Source organism: Pan troglodytes, chromosome 1, assembly GCF_028858775.2.
Source record: "Pan troglodytes isolate AG18354 chromosome 1, NHGRI_mPanTro3-v2.0_pri, whole genome shotgun sequence".
Classification (NCBI taxonomy): domain Eukaryota; kingdom Metazoa; phylum Chordata; class Mammalia; order Primates; family Hominidae; genus Pan; species Pan troglodytes.
This window is the reverse complement of record NC_072398.2, coordinates 42,431,325-42,455,078: the sequence shown is the minus strand read 5'-3', so window position 1 is coordinate 42,455,078 and position 23,754 is coordinate 42,431,325. Positions and strand designations below refer to the sequence as shown.

The 23,754-nt window shown below is 42.5% G+C and overlaps 1 protein-coding gene and 1 long non-coding RNA gene across 6 annotated transcripts; one reads left to right on the top strand and one right to left on the bottom strand.

The window, feature by feature from the left end:
- Window positions 1-1,978: 1,978 nt before the first annotated feature.
- Window positions 1,979-3,256, bottom strand: LOC107969956 (uncharacterized). The gene is made up of 2 exons (XR_001712135.4): window positions 2,875-3,256; window positions 1,979-2,762 (listed from the first exon to the last, which is right to left on the bottom strand). It is a non-coding gene; the product is annotated as an uncharacterized LOC107969956 (long non-coding RNA).
- Window positions 3,236-17,040, top strand: DYRK3 (dual specificity tyrosine phosphorylation regulated kinase 3). 5 transcript variants are annotated; one of them, NM_001280296.1, is given in 4 exon segments: window positions 3,494-3,559; window positions 4,655-4,748; window positions 5,529-5,640; window positions 15,230-17,040. In NM_001280296.1, coding segments are annotated over 3 exon segments (1,707 nt in total). In that variant the 5' UTR covers window positions 3,494-3,559; window positions 4,655-4,731; the 3' UTR covers window positions 16,808-17,040.
- Window positions 17,041-23,754: the final 6,714 nt, after the last annotated feature.

Sequence of the window (23,754 nt, the reverse complement as noted above, 5' to 3'; positions counted from 1 at the left end):
AGGATGCGGACATCTTTGGGGAACTATCATTCTGCTTACCATCTAAATCAAGAGAAACTATGTCACAGAATTCAAGGGTCCAGTGGTCTAGCCTGGGCTAGCCTGCCAGGTTCAGGGAATACAGGTGGAATACAGGCAGTCGAGGGGCTGAGTTTTTCAACCAAACAGACCAGGGTTTGAATTTCAGTTCATCACTTACTGGCTGGGTGACCTTGGGCAAGTTATTAAACTCTGAGACTGTTTTCTGAAGTGTAGGATGGAGATAATACCTATCTCACGGGACTACTGTGAGTTTTAAATGAGCAAATATGTTAAAGTGCTTCAGATAGTGCTTGGAACATAATAAATACTTAGCAAATGGTAATGATGATTAGAAAGACTCCTGGTTTGGTTTCAAGATTTCAGAAATGAAGCTTCATAGGACCCCTCAGGGCTATAGGTGGAACTGGTCACGCTGACTTAGGAGGAACAAGTGGAAAAAGAAGGCAAAAGTTTTGGAAAAGAAAAATAGGTGAAGAGTTTGGGATAATAAGCACAACCTTTAGGGTTTAGGAGACACAGAACTAAGTGTGTCTTAGTTGTAGCTGTACTACAGCACTGCGGGCATGGCTTTTGTTTGCTTTGTTAATAAGGGGCATTTTTCAAATCTTGGTGGAGAGGGGAGGGCATAAGAACAGGAGATGCCTGAGATATAGAAGAGAGACAGTTTTCTGAGGCTCCAGAAAAATAAGCCATGGCTTTAGTGTTCCAGTGAGCTAGATTTCAGTGTTTCTGAAAAAAATAGCAAGTATATATTTCAGGAACACAGGTCAATTTGAGGTTAACATAGCTTGAGGAAAAAAGTAAGTTTCACTGGTTCTCTCTAGTGATTTTTAAAAAATATTTTCCAATTCTGTGATGCACATGTCACAGTAGGCATTATGGCACATTTTGCTGTACGGAAATGTCAATGAAACTTGTCCAAACTTAACATAACCTACCAACAGCTATTTTATCACAAAATTCCAGGTAAATGTGGCCACGGGGATGTTTTCTTAATCTGTGCATTTGAAACTTTGATCACATTGTGAATGTCCCAGTGGGTTTTTAAGATCCTGGAATAGTTGCATCTTTTTTACTATTGTTTATTTCCTTAGTCAATGTATTAGAACTTGCAGGTACCTTATTTTGCAGATGTCTTGGAATTGGCTTCAAAGGACAGACATGCATCTTATATGACTTTTGGCTAATTCATGGTGGGTAAATCTGACTTTAACTGCATGGAGAATGATAATGGTGATTTTAAACTACTCTTGAATGAGGCTTTGGAGGGGAAGAAAGGGCATGAATGATGTGGAAGCTGCTTGGGAGCTGGAGGGGACAGGGCAGCGCTCAGCAGGGGTGTGGAGGCTCCTGCCAGATCCCTTATGGGACGTTAACCCCATCATACAGGGGCTCTTTGAAGAAACATTGGGTCACTAAGGTCAGAGATTTATGAAGCTCCAGCACCCTCGAGGAGTCCTCTTTCCCTTGACCATGGGAACAATAGGCTAAAGACAAAGGCGGCCTCTGTATTTCCCACCTTAGGAGCAAGAAAGGGAGCAGGAACGCTTCCACTTGGCTCTGGAAGATGTGTCTTAAGCACAGACTGCGGATGCAATCCTCTCGCGAGCAGTGATTCAGAATGAGGTAAGAAATCATGTGGGGGCAAGTCTCATTCAACTGTTTAGGGAGGGCAGTAAAGTGGTCTGAGGTGTCTACATAAGTACTGAGAACGGGGATTATTTAATAGAATTTTGCAATCTTAGAGCTGGAAGGGACTTCAACAGTAACCTCGTCCAATCTTTGCGTTGCCATGGAACTCTTTCTTCAAACAAAAGCTTCGTAAGAGCCCAAATACAAACCCCCGTGAAAGCAGAATTGCTCTGGTTGCAAAGTGGGGGAAGGGAGAGACAAAAAGAAAAAGTTTATTTATAAAATAAACTTTAAAAAATCATCATGGAAGAAAACTTTTTAATTTATATGTATATCATAGAAAGGCTAAAGTAACATTGATCACAAAAAATAAAATTCCCCAAACCAATAGATTATTAGTTTATACAGTGAAGATACTTTGGCTCTTTAGGGACATTTTTACTTGGAGTCACGAGAACAGAGAATATGACTTTTAGTCACACGGAAATGAGCCTTGGATGGGAATTTTTAAGATTTATGGGAACTGTGTGCTATGCTGATTTGGGACAATGAGCGTTCTAGTCCCACCAGGTGGCGCCCGCGTTTGGCATTCTGAGAACGTTTGGTGTCTTCTGGACTCCAGAATCTGGACGGTCCGACCGCCTCGTGCTTGGTGGGTTTACAAACTCTGACTGGTTCTTACCACCCATCTTCCAGGAAATTTTTTTTTTTTAAAAAACAAACCAACCCATAAAACATCTGACCAGATGCCACACTCAAGAAAACACTTGTGTTCGGGTGTTTTAACTTCCAACGATGGAAATCTGCTTAACATTGGTGTTTCTGGTGTCTTAGCATCAGAAAAGGAAAAAGACACATATACACACATTCTAAGGAAAAAGTCAGGAAGGGCCTTGCAGAGGTAGGTCCTGGTGCGGCAAGAGGACGGTTAGGCGTTAGAAGCTTCTAGTTCAGGCTTTGCCGCTTCATGCTCATGAGGAAGCGCGGCTCCTTTGGCCTCAGTTTCCTGCGCTGCCTTCCCGTCTGTGGCTGACTGTTGCAGGGGAGTCAGACAAAGGCCCAGCTTCTATTCTGCATCCCAGCTAAGTCTGTAAAAGACGAAAGTCGTCGGGTACCTCCGTTACTGAGATCAAATGTTCATAAATGGAGGCATCGTGTCAATAAATGGGTTTATTATTATTGCTTTCTTATGTAACTCACCAACCCCCGGAGGGCCGTCCCCGCGGTGGGAAAGCCTAAAACAATACACATATGTTTTCACTAATTTAAAATTCATATTGAAGCGGGACGTTTTAGAGCTTCCAGGACGCAACGTGCTATTAAGGGACCGTGAGGGGCGGGCAGCCCTTCTGAGATCGCGGGCTAACTGCTACTTTCACCCCTCCTTCTCCGGACCCCTCCTCCGTCTACAGCTCGCGCCAGGGGACCCGAGCAGCCTAGGCAGCGAGTTCCTCGCCTCCAACCTTCCGCCTCCCGCGCCAGTACTAGCGCCGGCTAGGAGCGCCGCGTGGCCTTTACCGGCCACGGGCCCCGCCCCTGTGCGTCAGCGCGTAGCTGCGCCGAGGCGTTTCCCGGGGGCGTGCCGCGGTTGCTAGGCGACCAGACCGCTCCTCCTCCCGCCCCTGCAGCTGCGTCTCCCCACTTCCCAGCCGGGGCCAGTCGGGAGCGAAAGTGCGCTGAGCTGCAGTGTCTTGTCGAGAGTACCCGTGGGAGCGTCGCGCCGCGGAGGCAGCCGTCCCGGCGTAGGTGGCGTGGCCGGCCGGACCCCCAACTGGCGCCTCTCCCCACGCGGGGTCCCGAGCTAGCAGATGGGAGGCACAGCTCGTGGGCCTGGGCGGAAGGATGCGGGGCCGCCTGGGGCCGGGCTCCCGCCCCAGCAGCGGAGGTAACGGCGCCACGGGGTAACGGGCTGGAGGCGCCACAGGGAGCGGCTGGCGCTGGCAAGCGAAGCTTGGGGGTGGGGAGGAGGTAGAGTGAGCCCTCAGTAGGAGGGACGAGGGCAGGGGTCTGACTGCCTCCCCAGGACCGCCCCCACCTCCTCTCTATCAGGGCCCCCTCCCCCCATCCCTGTCTCACCGGGAGCGGGGGAGGGGGCTAGAGCGGAGTTAGAGCAAGAAGAATTTCCACCCCTGGATTCCCTCTGAGACCCTAGATCGGGGTATATGTTAAGGGATTACGAAAATGTAGGACTTTTTGTGGGGCTTTTTATTAAAGGGGGGGAGCCCGGGAGCAATACCTTGGAAAGAAGCCCTGTTGCTTAGAGCGGATAACCAAGGGCTGAACTCTTGGGGTTTGCTGTGAGGGGTGCGGTCTAGCTTCGAATGTACAGGTTATGGGCTGTGCTGGGTAGGGCTTTCTCCGAATCCTATTTTGAGAGATTCCCCACCTTGCGTTGTATTTTACACCTAAATGGAGAGAAGAGACCCCTGCTTCCCGCTTTATTTGCATGCAGACTCTTGTTAATTTCCTCTGGCTGTTAGTCACTAGGCAATTTTGCACGTTTTCTTTTTCTTTATATATGTGGACGCCTATCCTGGTTCGTTTTATCAGGCTTATGGCAAAGGGTCAGTCACATCCAGAATATTTGGTTTCTGTTAGTGAAGCCATTCCCTGTTAAAAATATAAATAATTCTATCAGAATGTGAGCATGTTTTTAAAAAGAGCATTCCAAAAATATTTGTAGCGGTTTTTTTCCCTTTATATTTTTATAACACATCTGTAAAGAAAACTCTAGAATGAATTTCACAAAACAGTTTTTAAAGGTGACCAGAATATTCCAGGATATTTTAAAAGACGTTAAAAAATTGTTCCTCTGCAACATCGTCATTGTTATATTCATAGTGTATCATGTAAAATGATACAATGAAATGCTGATGTGTGTAACTGGGAAATCCGTGTTCTTGGTAGCAGATGAAATACATTATTCAGGGCCATCTTGTGGATTAAATAAATCCTCTCCGTCTTTTGTGTTCCCTTACAGTGGTGGAGCCACAGTGTTAAAGAACAGAGAAGTGATCCTTAATCATTTAGAATTTTGCCTCCACCATCCACCAGAAAATGAAGTGGAAAGAGAAGTAAATTCAATACATTTTATAATTTAGAGCATCCTTTTAGTGTTTGCTGTAGTACTTACTGTATTTTTCTACAAGTTAGGTAGATGTAAGTAGGTAAGTAAGTAAATGAATAAAGAGAAGACAGCCTTAAAAAGGCCTTTTATTTCTTGCCTGTAAGACCCAGAAATGTGTAGACTGGAGCTAGTCTTCCCATTAACATGGGGAAGACAGGCTCAGAGGAGAAGGTAGCACTGGGGAAGACAGGCTCAGAGGAGAAGGTAGCACTGGGGAAGACAGGCTCAGAGGAGAAGGTAGCACTGGGGAAGACAGGCTCAGAGGAGAAGGTAGCACTGGGGAAGACAGGCTCAGAGGAGAAGGTAGCACAGCCAGTGTTAGAGCTGAGATTAGAATCCAAGTCTCTGACTTGAGAAACTATTACCTCTGTTATTTTTTTCTGGTCTGTTTTTTTCTCTGTGAGCTTCAGATTCAAACTAGCCTTTATTTTCAAGTAGTAAGTTATTATGAAATCCTTCTGATAGTCCTTATTGTGTTTAACAACATTCAGAGAGACTTGTTTCAACTATTTTAAAATACAAACCTAGAAATGCTGTCCTTGAAAAACAAAAGTTGGATTTCCTCTGTACCTCTTCCAAATACCCCAGTTGTTTGTATTCAGTGCCAAAATGTAGTGTAGACATTTATTTCTATTACTGTTCCTTGTAGCAGATATGAAGCAGTTAAGACATAGGATTTTATATTCTTCAGTTACTGACAGATTTTGTCTGTAATCCTTTTAACTAGGTTGGGGGATGGTGTCTATGACACCTTCATGATGATAGATGAAACCAAATGTCCCCCCTGTCCAAATGTACTCTGCAATCCTTCTGAACCACCTCCACCCAGAAGACTAAATGTAAGTAAAAGAAGTCATTCTTTGTACATGAATTGTTTTGGAAAGGAGGAAGTGCTACTTAATGCTCAAGGTACACTTATGTATCACTGACAACCAGACTTTTTTTTGGTTTCTTTTTGATTTCTCTTGACTTTGGAATAACAATGTCTTTGGTCCAAATTTAGCTTTTCAGAATGATTTCAGTTTGGAGCTCACCTTTTTATTTCAGTTTCCACTGGGATAAATATATAGCACTAGGAAAAAAATAATATGCTACTTTTATTTAGGTAATGCTTATTTTTGTATAGGATGATATACACCTAGTATTACAAAGGCTCCTTTTAACAAAAATAAGAAACAGAAAACATCTCGGAATTCATAGATCTGCAGGGGTTTTTCTTCCCCTGCACGGTGGAAATGCAGTCTTCGTTTATTAGTATACTAAAGAGAACCATTTTATAGATAGATGATAACTACAACAGTTTGGTTTTTAATGCATTTAATCATTTTGGGGACTGCAGACACTTATTTTTTTATTTTTTATTTTTTTGAGGTGGAGTCTCTCTCTGTCGCCCAGGCTGGAGTGCAATGGCATGATCTTGGCTTACTGCAACCTCTGCCTCCCGGGTTGAAGTGATTCTCCTGCCTTAGCCTCCTGAGTAGCTGGGATTACAGGCGCGTGCCACCACGCCTGGCTAATTTTTGTATTTTTAGTAGTCAGGGGTTTTACCATGTTGGTCAGGCTGGTCTTGAACTCCTGACCTCGTGATCCACCCGCCTCGGCTTCCCAAAGTGCTGGGATTACAGGTGTGAGCCACCGTGCCTGGCAGCTTTTTTTTTTTTTTTTTAACTTAAGATAAAATTAACTTGCATTCCTTCAGCATGCGTAGAGTGGTAGGCAGAGCAGGGTTTGGCCAAGTTCCATGACAAAGAGAGGCTATCCTATGACTTTAAAATTTCCTGCATATGTCATCAGATGAACAAACTGAATAATTGAATTGACTCATTTGTAATATTTCTCTTTCATGTTTCTGTGTTTAAGACCTGAAATTGTTTCTATATGGAAAAATTACTTCTATTTTTCATAGTCCTTCCTGTTGTCATCAGTTTTTGCTTAAAATCAACCTTTTTCCTTTTTTTTTTTTTTTTTCCTGAGACGGAGTCTTACTCTGTCTTCCAGGCTGGAGTGCAATGGTGTCACGTCAGCTCATTGCAACCTCCACCTCCCGGGTCCAAGCAGTTCTCCTGCCTCAGCCTTCCTGAGTAGCTGGGATTACAGGCGACTGCCACCACACCCAGCTAATTTTTGTATTTTTAGTAGAGACAGGGTTTCACCATGTTGGTCAGGCTGGTCTAACTCCTGACCTTAAGTGGTCCACTTCCCTCGGCCTCTGGAAATGCTGGGATTACAGGCGTGAGCCACCGCACCCGGCCCTTTCCCCACTTTCAACACTAGTAGTATACAAAACGTGAGCTAAAAATATTTTGAAGGCTGGTCACCCTTTTTTTCGTCCCCTTTTTGGAGTGTAGTGGGGTTTCTTTCCATTCTTTGCAAGTTGTTTCTTTAATATGAAAAAATGTCTAATAATTTCAGAACCATATACATCTTGTGTTGCCCATCAGATTGCTTGGTTACTTGCTGCCAATTGGTTCACCTCTATAGGAAACTATTTGCAATTGGGTTGAAGTGTTAACATCTGACTTTAAGTCATTTTAACTGATTTTTTTTTTTTTTTGAGATGGACTCTCACTCTGTCACCTAGGCTGGAGTGCAGTGGCGCAATCTTGGCTTACTGCAACCTCTGCCTCCCGGGTTCGAGTGATTCTCCTGCTTCACCCTCCCAAGTAGCTGGGATTATAGGCACCAACCAACATGCCTGGCTAATTTTTGTATTTTTAGTAGAGATGGGGTTTCACCGTATTGGTCAGGCTGGTTTTGAACTCCTGACCTCGTGATGCACCCACCTCAGCCCCCCAAAGTGCTGGGATTACAGGCACAAGCCACCGCGCCCAGCCAAGTCATTTTAACTTGATTCAGAGTTAGCCGATGCTATTTATCTTCCAGTAGGTTACTTATATTGTATGTTTCAGGATCAAAAATAAATTTCTTACTGCATGGTGTTAGGCATGACAGTTTTGTGAGGGAGCAAGAAGATTTTAGATGTCTTACTCATTACTCATTTCTTTCTTTCTTTTTTTTTTTTTTTTGAGACCGAGTCTCGCTCTCTCGCCCAGTCTGGAGTGCAGTGGCACAATCCCGGCTTGCTGCAACCTCCATCTCCCGGGTTCAAGCAGTTCTCCCTGCCTCAGCCTCCCAAGTAGCTGGGATTACAGGCATCTGCCACCATGCCTGGCTAATTTTTGTATTTTTAGTAGAGATGGGGTTTCGCCATGTTGGCCAGGATGGTCCCGAACCCCTGACCTCAGGTCATCCACCCACCTCAGCCTCCCAAAGTGCAGGGTTTACAGGCATGAGCCACCGCACCTGGCTGTCTTTACTCATTTTGCTGAAAAAAAAAAAAAATTAAAAATGCCTTTTGACCTCTTGGTGCCACTTACATTTCATTATGCCATGACTCTATCCCGAGATCCTGTTACTTTTTTTTACAAAGTTTTCTAGCTTCATTTATTCAAGATGCTCCTACATTTTCATGGTAAACTATAAATCATCTGCCCATAGGCTTTTATTGGGTTAAGTTTTGTGTTACAGGGATTTAGGGTTTGGGAGCTGGGGAAAAGGTAGGGTTTTATATCTGAGTGAGAAGGACATTCCTTTATTCCTTTTGAATTTCTCAGCAAGATTTTTTTTTTTTTTTTTTTTTAAGACAGAGTCTCGCTCTGTCACCCAGGCTGGAGTGCAGTGGCGCTATCTCGGCTCACTGCAAGCTCCGCCTCCTGGGTTCATGCCATTCTCCTGCCTCAGCCTCCCGAGTACCTGGGACTACAGGCACCCACACCACACCTGGCTAATTTTTTGTATTTTTAGTAGAGACAGGGTTTCATCGTGTTAGCCAGGATGGTCTCGATCTCTTGACCTCGTGATCCGCCCGCCTTGGCCTCCCAAAGTGCTGGGATTACAGGCGTGAGCCACCGTGCCCGGCCTCTCAGCAAGATTTTTAAGACTTGATTAATACAGTAGAAGATTCTATTTAAAATGCCAGAAGCCCATCAAATTAACAGGGTATGTGAAGCATTCTTATGAAATAAAACATGATAAATATGACATTATTCATGTCTCTGGATATAATTACATGGTTAAGAAAATACTTGGTAGAGTCAGTCATATACATTGCTTGGTTATTGTGATTATAACCCTAGACTAGAAATATTTAGTGTTTTTTTTTCAATAGGTTTTTGGGAAACAGGTGGTGTTTGGGTTACATGAATAAGTTCTTTAGTGGTGATTTCTGAGATTTTGGTGCACCCGTTACCCGAGCAGTGTATACTAGACCCAGTGTGTAGTCTTTTATCTCTCACTCCTCTACCACCCTATCCCCCAAGTCCCCAAAGTCCATTGTATCATTCTTAAGCCCTTGCATCATCTTCATAGCTTTGCTCCCACTTATGAATGAGAACATGCCATGTTTGGTTTTCCATTTCTGAGTTACTTCACTTAGAATAATGGTCTCCAATTCCATCCAGGTTGCTGTGAAAGCCATTATTTCATTCCTTTTTATGGCTAAATAGTATTCTATGGTATATATATATACCATAATTTCTTTATCTACTCCTTGATTGATGGGCATTTGGGGAAATATTTAGTGTTTTAAAACAATTATAGTTTAATATGTGTGAACACTGTAGATTTTTTTAGAACAATGGAAGGAAGGTTTTATTTATAACACATCAGACTTGATATGTAATTGATTCAGGCCAGTATTTGAGTTATTTACAGGAAAGGAAAGAAAGTTAAGAAGAGAACCCCTCCCTGAAAGGATTTCCTATTTAATGTGCTGGGAAAACTGGCTAGCCATATGTAGAAAGCTGAAACTGGATCCCTTCCCTACACCTTATGCAAAAATTAATTCAAGATGGATTAAAGACTTAAATGTTAGACCTAAAACCATAAAAACCTTAGAAGAAAACCTAGGCAATACCATTCAGGACATAGGCATAGGCAAGGACTTCATGTCTAAAACACCAAATGCAATGGCAACAAAAGCCAAAATTGATAAATGGGATCTAATTAAACTAAAGAGCTTCTGCACAACAAAGTAAACTACCATCAGAGTGAACAGGCAACCTACAGAATGGGAGAAAATTTTTACAATCTACCTATCTGACAAAGGGCTAATATCCAGAATCTACAAAGAACTTAAACAAATTTACAAGAAAAAATCAAACAATCCCATCAAAAAGTGGGCAAAGAATATGAACAGACACTTCTCAAAAGAAGACATTTATGCAGCCAACAGACACATGAAAAAATGCTCATCACTGGCCATCAGAGAAATGCAAATCAAAACCACAATGAGACACCATCTCACACCAGTTAGAATGGCGATCATTAAAAAGTCAGGAAGCAACAGGTGCTGGAGAGGATGTGGAAAAATAGGAACGCTTTTACACTGTTGGTGGGACTGTAAACTAGTTCAACCATTGTGGAAGTCAGTGTGGCAATTCCTCAAGGATCTAGAACTAGAAATACCATTTGACCCAGCCATCCCATTACTGGGCATATACCCAAAGGATTATAAATCATGCTGCTATAAAGACACATGCACACGTATGCTTATTGTGGCACTATTCACAATGGCAAAGACTTGGAACCAACCCACATGTTCATCAATGATAGACTGGATTAAGAAAATGTGGCACATATACACCATGGAATACTATGCAGCCATAAAAAATGATGAGTTCATGTCCTTTATAGGGACATGGATGAAGCTAGAAACCATCATTCTGAGCAAACTTGCAAGGACAGAAAACCAAACACCACATGTTCTCACTCATAGGTGGGAGTTGAACAATGAGAACACTTGGACACAGGGTGGGGAACATCACACACCGGGACCTGTCGTGGGGTGGGAGGAGGGGGGAGGGATAGCATTAGGAGATACACCTAATGTAAATGATGAGTTAATGGGTGTAGCACACCAACATGGCACATGTATACATATGTAACATATGTAACCTGCGTGTGGTGCACATGTACCCTAGAACTTATAATAATAATAATGAAAATATAATAATAATAAATAAGAGAACCCCTCCCCGTGTGGAAAAATTAACTCCCAGAATTCTCCAGATTCACTGGAGAAGATGATATTGATGGTGGACTACACTGAAGTAGCCTGCTCTGTTCTGGAAGGCATGCTTCAAGAGAGGCGTAAAGTGCAGCCTATGTTGAGAATGTGAACAGGAGAGTGGGTGAGGTAAAGCAGATGTAGTGGGGATGGTGAACCTACAGAATGGTGGAGGCAGGGACAGCACAGCCCCTTTTAGGTACCCAGAGGGTTCCTACTTGAAATTTGGACACTTCTGTGCACAGTTCCCAAAGGCAAGGTACGACTTATTTTGCAAGGAGAGAAATTTAGGCTTACTTTAAGGAAAAACCATGAGTCAGGGATTCCAAGTGACATCTTTAATATTATTGTAATAGTTCTGTGGAAATTACATTTCTGATATGTATCTGTTCTTATTAATGTTGTGTACCTGAGACCCTCTCATTATCACAAACAGAAATGAAGACCTTCAGAGCCAGTCCAGCCTTACATGTAAGCAGAGTAGGGGAAATTCCCAGGGACAGACACTGCACCACAAATACCTTTCCTAACAGCTTGTCACTGGTAACTGCAGTTCCTAGAGAGGCATTCCTTTGGGTTAGGGCATTGATTTTCTGTTGAAGTTCAAATATCCATGGAGAGGTAACACAGTACATTGTATAGTGAGTGGAAAGCATGTTTTATGTGGGGAGAAAGTGGGTGAGGCAATTCCTTGTATCCTAAGTGAAGGCCTATTGTGGGGGCCCTCATTGAGCAGAAGGCATAGTTAGTGCTAGACGCTTGATGGAGGGAGATCAGGCTGGAGAAATGGAGGAAGCCGCCAGCAAGAGAAGAGAGAAAAGGGGAAGGGGAAGGGTGTATAGGAACTTAAACTTTAATGTGTTGAGGATTTTGCTGAATTGTAACCAGTGTCTTTTAAATATTTTATAGTTGGTGAAATTATTATTTTTAATTAGAATTTGATTCACACAACATCCTGCAAGTAGATATTATTATCCACATCTTACAGATAAAGAAACTGAGGCTCAGGAAGGCAACAGGGACCTACAGCTTTTTTTTTTTTTTTTTTTTGAGAAGTAGTCTTGCCCTGTCGCCCAGGATGGAGTGCAGTGATGCAATCTTGGCCCACTGCAACCTCTGCCTCCTGGGTTCAAGCAATTCTTCTTCCTCAGCCTCCCGAGTAGCTGGGATTACAGGCACACACTACCACACCTGGCTAATTTTTGTATTTTTAGTAGAGATGGGGTTTCACCATGTTGGTCAGGCTCGTCCCCAACTCCCGACCTCAGGTGATCTGCCCACTTTGGCCTCCAAAAGTGCTGGGATTACAGGCGTGAGCCACCACACCTGGCTGGACCTACAGCTTTTAAGTAGTGTAGCCAGGACCCCAACCCAGGCCTTCTGACTCCCTGTTTCTTCAGGATGTGTTTCAAAGACTTAAGCAGTAAATATTTAGATTAATTAAAGTTAGGTAGTAAAGATTTTAAGGAAAACTAGCCAAGATGCTTGTAGATGTTTGTTTTTGTTATGTAAATCTAATTAAAACCAAATAATTAAAATTCTTTTCCTAGTTCCACCAAATTTATTCCCTAATAGATTGCAGGCTGGAATGCAGTGGTGCGATCTCAGCTCACTGCAACCTCCACCTCCCCGGTTCAAGCAATTCTCCTGCCTCAGCCTCCCGAGTAGCTGGGAATGCAGGTGCGCGCCACTACGCCTGGCTAATTTTTGTATTTTTAGTAGAGACAGGGTTTTGCCATGTTGGCCATGCTGGTCTCGAACACCTGACCTCAGGTGATCCACCCGCCTCGGCCTTCCAAAGTGCTGGGATTACAGGTGTGAGCCACCACGGCTGGCCAATATTTAGATTCTATATGCGGGCCTGTTTATTTTCTTGATCAGTGATAGTTTTCTATTTTGGTATCAGAGAGACTATATGTACTTGGGCAATATCTGGCCCCTTTATTTTAAAACTAAATGCCAAGCTGTGGCTACATTTGAACTGGCTCCTTGACTTTGTTTAAGATCATATAATACATCATGTAACTGTATGTGTTCTATAAATATTTAAATTGATTAAATGACTTTTAAAAAGGAGCAAGCAGGACTTTTATAACTGAATTACGGGGGCTGTCTGAGGTATGCCAACACTTAAATTTTTGTCATTTATGTTTTTTAATATTGTTTTTTGTTATTTATTTTTGGTAATTTATAAATACAATTTTTGTTTTGCTTAGGTTATATTAAAATTTCTAGTTTTTAAAGGTTTGACTACTTTTTAGCTTACATTTTTAGAGATTACAACTGTAGCCCAGAGCTCCTCCGGAATTAATCTGTTCCTCATACTACAGGCTCTCTGAAATTATCAGACAGATAAAGGACATAATTCTTCAGGGTCCATTGAGAAAAACAGTTGTTCTTTTAAGTATCCTAGACTTCCTTTTATTTTTAACAACAGATTTAACATTTTTATCTTTCCAGCCCCTTCTTAGTATTTTTCACTTATTTCTTTTTTTATTTTATTTTTTTGAGACAGTCTCTCACTCTGTTGCCAAGGCTGGAATGCAGTAGTGTGATCTTGGCTCACTGTAGCCTCCACTTCCCAGGTTCAAGCGATTCTCCTGCCTCAGCCTCCCAAGTAGCTGGGATTACAGGCACGCATCCATGCATCACATCTGGCTTTTTTTTTTTTTTTTTTTGTATTTTTAGTAGAGGTGGGGTTTTGCCATGTTGGCCAGCCTGGTCTCAAACTTCTGGCCTCAAGTGATCTGCCCGTCTTGGCCTCCCAAAGTGCTGGGGTTACAGGGATGAACCACCATACCTGGCCAAAGTTTTTATTTTATTTTTTATTTTATTTATTTATTTTTTTGAGACGGAGTCTCACTCTGTCGCTCAGGCTGGAGTGCAGTGGCATGATTTGGCTCACTGCAACCTCCACCTCCTGGGTTCAAGCAATTCTCCTGCCTCAGCCTCCCAAGTAACTGGGATTACAGGTGTGCACCATCATGCCCAGCTGATTTTTGTATTTTTAGTAGAGACAGAGTTTCACCATGTTGGCCAAGCTGGTATCGAACTCCTAACCTCAAGTGATCCACCTGCCTTGGCCTCCCAGAGTGTTGGGATTACAGGCATGAGACACCACACGTGGCCAAAAAATTTTATTTTTTAAGGTGTACAGTATGATGTTTTGATATACATAGTGAAATGGTTACTACAGTCAAGCCAATTAAATGTATCTATCATCTCACATAGTTACCCTTTTTTTGTAATAGTAATTAATATTAATTTTACTTAGGTGTTTGGTTGTTTTTGTCCTTCTTTTCCTCCATCTTATTTCAAAAAACCTTGTTTCAGTTCAAAGAATCTTAATTCAGAGGAGTAAGTAGAGCTTTTTTCTGTGGGTCACTATCCCTTCCAGGAGAAGATTGTGGAAAACCTGGTGAAAGGAGTAGTACTCCTTTATCAAGTAGGCTCTTGCTAGGGAAGAGTTTTATAAGTACCCCAGGGACCTTGGACCCTCACTGTTATCAGGTACTTGAAGAATTGGTCCAGATGATCTCAAAAGTTCTCTTTAACTTAGAGCTTTTGTGATTCAATGAACTGAGTTAAAAGGCTACAGTAATTTATATGGGGACCTGGGAGTAGATGATTGAACACGTTGTTGATTCCAGGCCATAGTCAACATTCAGCCCTGCTAGTCTACAGGTGCTGGGAGAACCTGGTGCTGAGTTATGTTAATGGGAAGGGCCCTTGAATAGGAGCCAGAAGACCTATTCTGGTTCAAATTCTGCTTCTATCACTTGATAGTACCTTCTTGTTTACACTTCAGTATGCATTATTTTGATCATGCTATATGTCCTTAATATTTGGGAAGATACTTGAAACAATTAGTAAACAGTGTAAGGTAGTGCATATATTATATATAATCAAGTACCAAATTATGTGGCACAAACTGGAGAAGCTGCAGTTAGGATATAAGATTAATTAGTATGGGCTTGGCATAGTTCTAAGTGGAAGAGAGAGGAATTAAACTGGGCTTTGAAGGAATGTAGGAGTCGAGGGGATGAGGGGTGGAAGGATTCTCAGTACAAGGACACATCTGTAAGAAGGAACCTGGCATGTGGGGGGCATGGTAAGATCATCTTGTCTTGAACAAAGCAAGGCATATATGGGGGTTAGGGATGGCCGCAATATTCAGGGAGTCTGAAAATTAATATAACACAAATTGCTAGAGACTCTTGCTTTTCTTATCTTCTTTTTGGGTCATTTTAACCTTAAAGTAAACATGACTGGACATGTTTTGTTGTTATTCAGTTGGAGGAGGGAGGATTCTTCCATCTTTCTAATGTTTTTAATGACTTATATTCATTTTCTCTTTATAGATGACCACTGAGCAGTTTACAAGAGATCATACTCAGCACTTTTTGGATGGAGGTGAGATGAAGGTAGAACAGCTGTTTCAAGAATTTGGCAACAGAAAATCCAATACTATTCAGTCAGATGGCATCAGTGACTCTGAAAAATGCTCTCCTACTGTTTCTCAGGGTAAAAGTTCAGATTGCTTGAATACAGTAAAATCCAACAGTTCATCCAAGGCACCCAAAGTGGTGCCTCTCACTCCAGAACAAGCCCTGAAGCAATATAAACACCACCTCACTGCCTATGAGAAACTGGAAATAATTAATTATCCAGAAATTTACTTTGTAGGTCCAAATGCCAAGAAAAGACATGGAGTTATTGGTGGTCCCAATAATGGAGGGTATGATGATGCAGATGGGGCCTATATTCATGTACCTCGAGACCATCTAGCTTATCGATATGAGGTGCTGAAAATTATTGGCAAGGGGAGTTTTGGGCAGGTGGCCAGGGTCTATGATCACAAACTTCGACAGTACGTGGCCCTAAAAATGGTGCGCAATGAGAAGCGCTTTCATCGTCAAGCAGCTGAGGAGATCCGGATTTTGGAGCATCTTAAGAAACAGGATAAAACTGGTAGTATGAACGTTATCCACATGCTGGAAAGTTTCACATTCCGGAACCATGTTTGCATGGCCTTTGAATTGCTGAGCATAGACCTTTATGAGCTGATTAAAAAAAATAAGTTTCAGGGTTTTAGCGTCCAGTTGGTACGCAAGTTTGCCCAGTCCATCTTGCAATCTTTGGATGCCCTCCACAAAAATAAGATTATTCACTGCGATCTGAAGCCAGAAAACATTCTCCTGAAACACCACGGGCGCAGTTCAACCAAGGTCATTGACTTTGGGTCCAGCTGTTTCGAGTACCAGAAGCTCTACACATATATCCAGTCTCGGTTCTACAGAGCTCCAGAAATCATCTTAGGAAGCCGCTACAGCACACCAATTGACATATGGAGTTTTGGCTGCATCCTTGCAGAACTTTTAACAGGACAGCCTCTCTTCCCTGGAGAGGATGAAGGAGACCAGTTGGCCTGCATGATGGAGCTTCTAGGGATGCCACCACCAAAACTTCTGGAGCAATCCAAACGTGCCAAGTACTTTATTAATTCCAAGGGCATACCCCGCTACTGCTCTGTGACTACCCAGGCAGATGGGAGGGTTGTGCTTGTGGGGGGTCGCTCACGTAGGGGTAAAAAGCGGGGTCCCCCAGGCAGCAAAGACTGGGGGACAGCACTGAAAGGGTGTGATGACTACTTGTTTATAGAGTTCTTGAAAAGGTGTCTTCACTGGGACCCCTCTGCCCGCTTGACCCCAGCTCAAGCATTAAGACACCCTTGGATTAGCAAGTCTGTCCCCAGACCTCTCACCACCATAGACAAGGTGTCAGGAAAACGGGTAGTTAATCCTGCAAGTGCTTTCCAGGGATTGGGTTCTAAGCTGCCTCCAGTTGTTGGAATAGCCAATAAGCTTAAAGCTAACTTAATGTCAGAAACCAATGGTGGTATACCCCTATGCAGTGTATTGCCAAAACTGATTAGCTAGTGGACAGAGATATGCCCAGAGATGCATATGTGTATATTTTTATGATCTTACAAACCTGCAAATGGAAAAAAATGCAAGCCCATTGGTGGATGTTTTTGTTAGACTAGACTTTTTTTAAACAAGACAAAACATTTTTATATGACTATAAAAGAATTCTTCAAGGGCTAATTACCTAACCAGCTTGTATTGGCCATCTGGAATATGCATTAAATGACTTTTTATAGGTCAATGCATCTTTGTTGTTATCGTCAGATGTATTTCAACTGATGTATTATACTATTGGTTTAAATCTCTTTCTCTCAAGATAGAAGGTGTAGCAAAAGTATCCCAACTACTCCTCGCTTCTAGTGTCCCTCGGCGTCTGTTCTGGAGGGGTAATTTGGGATGTGGTGTTAGTTGTGGCTGAGAGCCAGTGCTAGGTCCCTTGCCCCACTAGGCCATTCTCTAGGCTCATTCTAGGCGAAAGAGCTCACAGCAGACTGTGGGGTGGGGGAGCACCAGGAAGCTGTTGGTGACCTGGACAACTGGTGTCCCTGGTTTTCAGTGACTCGTTCCTCTTCCCTTCAGTTTTCTGATGTTTGGTGTTATTATTTTATGTTGTTATTTTGCCTCTGATTTGTTTCCTAGTCACTCAAAGCATTTTACAGAAGCCTTACCACTTTACTAAATAACCCTGTAAGGTACTGATTTAAAAACTGAGTCATATGCATCCCTCCTCCTTTCCTCTCCCATGCCCAAGGAAGATAAAACAGCTTCTCTGCCACAGTTGACCCAGAGTGGTAAAGATAGAGAATCAGCATGAAAACTGCAGTTCCCCAGCTTCGTGGTACTCCACGGACCAGCCTCCTTGCTGCATTTTCATAGAATCTCTTCCTTATAAAAGTAATCACTCTCGGGTAAACCTTACTACAGTTTAAAAATGCTTCCCTCTTCTCTTTACAGCTAACTGCCACTTCAATGTGCCACATTTTCCCCCCACTTTCACGTTAAGCTTAATGCTATTCCCTAGATCTGGGTGAACTTCAGTTAGAAGAAGAAAACTAAAAATCCAGAAACTGGTGATAATCAAGTTTTCCCTTTTTATGTTTCTTAATTTTATTCTCTTCAACAGCTTTTCTTTTTCTCTGCTAAGATTTAAACAGTGAGGGCTGATAATAAAACTAATTGTTAAGCCAGTGTCCTACTTACAAGGGTGGAGATGGGACAGAAACTAACTCACTGCTACTGGGTTTTGTTTGTTGTTTCCTGTCCCTTGCTCTATTTCTGTCCTCTTCCAGAACAAAAGTATGCTCAAGTTCTATCCTAAATGTGTGCTCTTGGCTGGGTATAGTGGCTCATGCCTGTAATCCCAGCACTTTGGGAGGCTGAGGTGGGTGGATTCCTTGAGTCCAGGAGTTCAAGACCAGCCTGGGCAACATGGTGAAACCCTGCCTCTACAAAAAATACAAAAATTAGCCAGGCGTAGTGGCACATGCTTGTAATCCCAGCTACTTGGGAGGCTGAGGTGGGAGGATCACTTGAGCTGAGATCATGCCACTGCACTCCAGCCTAGGCAACAGAGTGAGACTCTGTCTAAAAAACAAACCAAAAAAAGTGTGTTCTTTAAAGTAGAATATTTGCTTTTTACAATATAGTTCTCAGAATGATCCAGTTCCATTTATTCTTCTAGAATGTGGTGCAAACTCGATGACATTGGAAGAGACTCTTTTTGTTGGGCAGTGTAGGAACAAGAAAAGAAAATAAAAATGCCATGAGTATATTATTTAAGGAACTTTTGCTTTATCCAAAAGTAGTCATGATTGCTGTAGCATAGGCTGTGAAAAATGAGAGAGTGCAAATCTCTCTCATTTAAATGTCCACAGTGGCTTTAGTCTCCCAAGTACAAGGGCCAGATGGCAGAGAACAGCTTAAACTGAGCCTTCAGCCTCATTAATAGGAGGAAGTCTTGGTACTTTTGGTGACTAAGAAACTGGATTATTTAAAACCTTAATTATCTCCTTTACTCCTGGTTTACAGAAGGCAATAAATATACAACTCCTTTAGATCCCTCTAACTCCTGCTGAATTTTCTTTCTTTTTTTCTAAGTCTGCATCCTATCTCTTGATTCCATTGCCTGAAGAAGCTGTGTGAAATTAGTCTGGTTATTGGTTTTCTTGTCTGATAGTGGCATCTTGATCTCTTCAGATGTCACACTAAATGCTGCTCATAACCCATCCTCTTCTTCTTTATTCATCACTGCCTTCTTCAAGGGAGGTCTTGAAACTGCCTCATCTACCTCATGATCTGCTAGTCGAGATAGTGACTCTTTGGAAGTTGGTAGTCCAATGTCTGCTTCCCCGCATTAACCACATTGTGTAGGTTTGGGAATTTTGCAGGTGCTAAATCTTCATGGCCAGGAAGACGAAACACCTTGAGAAATGGGAACATCTCTTCACTGTGTTCTTGGATCAGCCTTCTTTCAACTACCAAGAAATGCATGATTTCTCTGCCAACTCCAGGAAGTAGTACATTATGATTGAATCCTTCTTCAGTGAATCTTTTCATTGTAACTTAGGGTGTAAAAGCTCATATCTACTCAAAAAACTCAAATCTACTCTTTCAGTAGATATGAGCTTACATTGACTTATGAATGGTTTTCCTGTAGGCCCAACAGTGTCATGACCCTCCAGTTGAAACAAAGCATGAGTTATTTTTATATCGAGTCCTTGAACTGCTAGCCAGGTAGATGTTTCCTTGAAGTCCAGGGCAGGATCCAAGTCAGATGAAGGAGGTGGCACACCTGGCTTAACTGCAGATCAGGGAGCATTGAACCTCAACAATTTGCTGCATTGGATTTCTGCATGGGTTTCTCACTGAATAGTAAATTAGAGAAAATGCTACTTTTACTATTTTGCATTTTATATCAACATTAGCAGCCTGTTCCCACTCAGGTGCTGTCCAAGGCACATGTTTCCTTGGGATGTTTGGACAGAATGATCTGGCTTGATGTATTTCTTGGGCTCTGGTACCACATCATAGAATTGGTTAAATGTAGCCAGCAGCAGTGTGAAGACAGCTGACACTGTCTTCCAAGAGTGAATGCATTGGCCTTTGGAACTGCTGCTAAAGCCATGTGTGGGGTGGCGAGCACATCTTTAGGTGGCAGCAAGGCTATATCTGATTGACACAGATCTGCAGTCTCTAACACCATATTGCTGTTGTCCTGAATTTTCTAACTTGGAGAAATTTAAGGATCTCCTGCATTATCTAGGCAGAGCATATGTTGAGGTTGTTTTGCCAGTTGTTATCAGTGTCGAAGAACTGCTCCTGTAAGCAAACTGTTAAAAGCATTGCTACCCCATATGCATCTGATGTACACTGTGTTTTGGTGTTTGTGTTTTTAGTGAGATTCTAGCCAGTACTGTGCCTGAACTTGGGAGAGAAAGGGGCCTGTGGCTGAGGTTGGTGCGTACTCTATTTCTGTGTATCGAATGGACTACAAGGTTACTGAAACTGGGCTAAGGGAAAGTGTATAGACAACTCATTACACTGTAGACAGATTTTAGAAAGCTACAGGAAGGCAAATGGATGTTTCTGCCTCAATTTGGCAACCAAGAGAGTGATGCAGAGCAGAGTCATTGAAGTTGGCATACCTGTCTTCTGCAGGCCAATTCAAGTTTGAGGAGAGTGGGCTGCTTAAAAACATGGTGCTCGTCCACATGGATTTGAGGAAGTTTATGGTTGGGTTTCAAGCTTAGGGACAAGTTGTGGTTTTTAGAGGCAGTAACTCTATGCCACCTTATTGGCCACTGTTAAAAGTTTCACTTGGATCCCTGCCCAGCCATAGCAATGAGTGACTGAATTGGATCAGAGTTAGTACAGAAATTCAGACTGTCTCTTCCTCAGTTACTGGATTGTTCTTTAGCCATTTTTCTTCTAGTCATTTCAGTCAAACTGGTTAGGTTAGGTGACTTACTGAGTTCTAAATGGACAAATTTTAATTTCCAAGTTGTTTCTGACACGGTGAGAGTTGGGTTAGAATTTTAATTTCATTCCCCAAGTCATTTTTTCTTTTTCTTTATTTTTTCTTTTTGAGACAGAGTCTCGCTCTGTCGTCCAGGCTGGAGTGAAGTGGCGCAGTGTTGTCTGCAGCCTCAACCTCCCAGGCTCAGGTGATTCTCCCATCTCAACCTCCAGAGTAACTGGGACTACAGTCACGTGCTACCATGCCTGGCTAATTTTTTGTATATCTGTAGAGGGGGGGTTTCACCATGTTGCTCGGGCTGGTCTTGAACTCCTGGGCTCAAGTGATCCATGTGCCTTACCCTCTCAAAGTGCTGGGATTATAGGTGTGAGCGACCGTGCCCAGCCTCATTTTTTCTTTCAATATGGAAAATTGGCTAATCCACCTAATACCTGCTCATCTTCTAGTATTCTATCCTACCATCTACCCTCAGAGTTATTGATGTACTCTTTCATCATGTGCTATCATGATTTCTCCTTAGATTAGAAAGTAAGCTTCAGATGGGAATGTGTCTCCATATTGTTCTGAATTAACAGATTTTGATGCCCGCTGATCATGTGCAGATGATGGAAGCTCATTTCCTTCCATGAACCAGGAGCATGCTCGCCTCTTCTTTTAGGTTGACCCACACAATCTCTGATGTCTTCTTTTTGGGAAAGGGTAATCAGATAAGGATTAAGGACATTTTCTTCTGGTCCAGTGTTAGATACAGTTACCTTGATAATAATGAAAAAAAAAAATGAATACCACCAAAACCTAACTATGATGTAAGGATTCTGCTTCTGCCCCACAGGGGCTCTGAAAGAGTCTAGCCTGGATCTTCTTTCCCAGAGGAAGTTTGACTTATGACCATATTAGTATGCTTTATTCCTTGGTGTTTAAGGGAGTTGGGGCAGACAGGTTAGCTGGCTAATGTCATTACAATTTAGTTTTTGTGACAATCTGTTAAGAAGGGGGCTTATTGCATAATCAAAAAAAGAACAATAAAAAAATAAAAATTTCTACTGTGAAACTATTTCGATCTGTAGCAGCTGGTCATGTTAAAACACTTTCTGTTTTGCTTAATTCGTAACTAGGCATAATTAAAGTTAAATGCTAAATTTTAGGTAGCAGCTGATAAATGGTTCTAAGCTTTCCTGACAGAATACTCCTACTACTTTGGTGAATCATGGAAAACTCTTTCTCCTTTATTTTTAATTATTTCTTTTCCATCTGTTATTGATGTCATCAACACGGAAGTTGGAAAGGTGACAATGATTGTTCTAGACTGCCTCTGTAATGCTTTTTCTCCTCTGAGAATTAAAAATACATACTTATACCTTGAGCCAGGTAGAATTGCCAGAACATGTTTTCCTCCGTGTCTTCGGTCTAGGTGACCAATCTGTAGAACGCTATAACTTACTATGCGTAGAGCAGTGGCAGGCATTCATGCTATGGAAAACCTGGAGTCAGTACAAATAAGGAGTAAGAAAAGGCCAGGGATTGGCAAATCAAAGAAGAGTTCTCTTCTGCCAGGGATTAGCCTCCTAGTTTTAAATATATTTTTAATATCCCCATTTTAACATACTCCATTTTCACCTTCAACCTATCCTTCCTGAAGCCCAAACTTTTAAAGAATTTACTTCCAGACCTGGCCTTCAGCCTAATATGATTAGGGTGTTTTTCTGAGTGTCTGTCAAATTATGCTGGCTAATTTCAATGAGAAAAGATTTTAGAGTCACAGTGAACCCATCCATAAAAGGACTAAAAGCTCTCTCTGGTCCCTGAGATCCACAACCCCTGAGAGAAGCCAGAACTACAAATGCATCGTCTAGACTTTGAAGAAGCAGGGTATGATTCTTAATATAGCTCACCCACCGCTAAGTCAAGCCTAGACTCTAATATTTTTCTATAACAGGAGAAGCCTCCCTGACTGGAGACTAGAGTCTCACATCTGCCACCACATGAATAGACTAAAAAGAAAGGAGAGTCCCACATCAGGCCAAGTGGTGACCTGTGGCTATTTCAGCTCAGAATGTCAGCCTCTGAAGCATCAGGTTTGAATGACTTTGGTGTCATGGGATTCTGTCCATTGTCCGTTTGAGTCTGCTGACATGCTTCCTCTGGAAAGTGCAGTTTGGCATGGATGAGTCAGTGGTTTTTTATTTTGGGGTGTTTTTTAAAAAATAAAAATGAATTGCTTTGAGAATTTTTTAGCATCCTGATTGTTTCAAAACCAAGGCTGAGAACTGTCACAGGCAGGAACTTGTGTGCTGTACTCTGAAGGAGGTGAGTACCAGTCGCTGGGTAATTAGGGCTGTGCTGCAGGTACAGCCTCTCTCGCTTGGTGACAATGATACAGAAAGAAAATCTTGGGAAGGGAAAAAGCTGCCCTGAGAAACAGCCTTACAGAGAGTCCACCGGTATTCTTCCTTTAGTACCCAGAGCTTCTGTTCACAGTCTGGTTTGTGAGCTCCAGCCTTGCTGTGAAGGAAAATGGGAAAACATGTAGAGTGCTCAGGGCTAACCATCTCCCAGAAACCCGAATCAGCAGCTCTCCCATTTACCCTCTTGGGGCCCAAGCTCAGCTTAAGGATGAAACCTGACACGCAATAAGGAATACAGTTTATTTGGGAAGTTTGGGTGTTTTTCTTAGGCCCTGGCCTCAGTCTGTGGGATAACTTTTAAAGCCTGAGGGAATTGAGTAAATGAAAGAGGAAAACAATGTTCTTAGGGGTTGTGGGCTCTGCTCCAGCCTGCTTCTGATCTGGCCCTGAGCCACAATTGCCCTGGCAACAGGAGCTAATTGGATACCTAACAGGGACTGCCTTCCGCCACCCTTGAGTTGTCCCCTAGATTGTTGTGGCACGAATACAGTTCACTCCAGCCTTAACCTCCCTGGCCTCAGGTGATCCTCCCACTGCAGCCTCCCAAGTAGCTGGGACTACAGGCATGTATCACCATG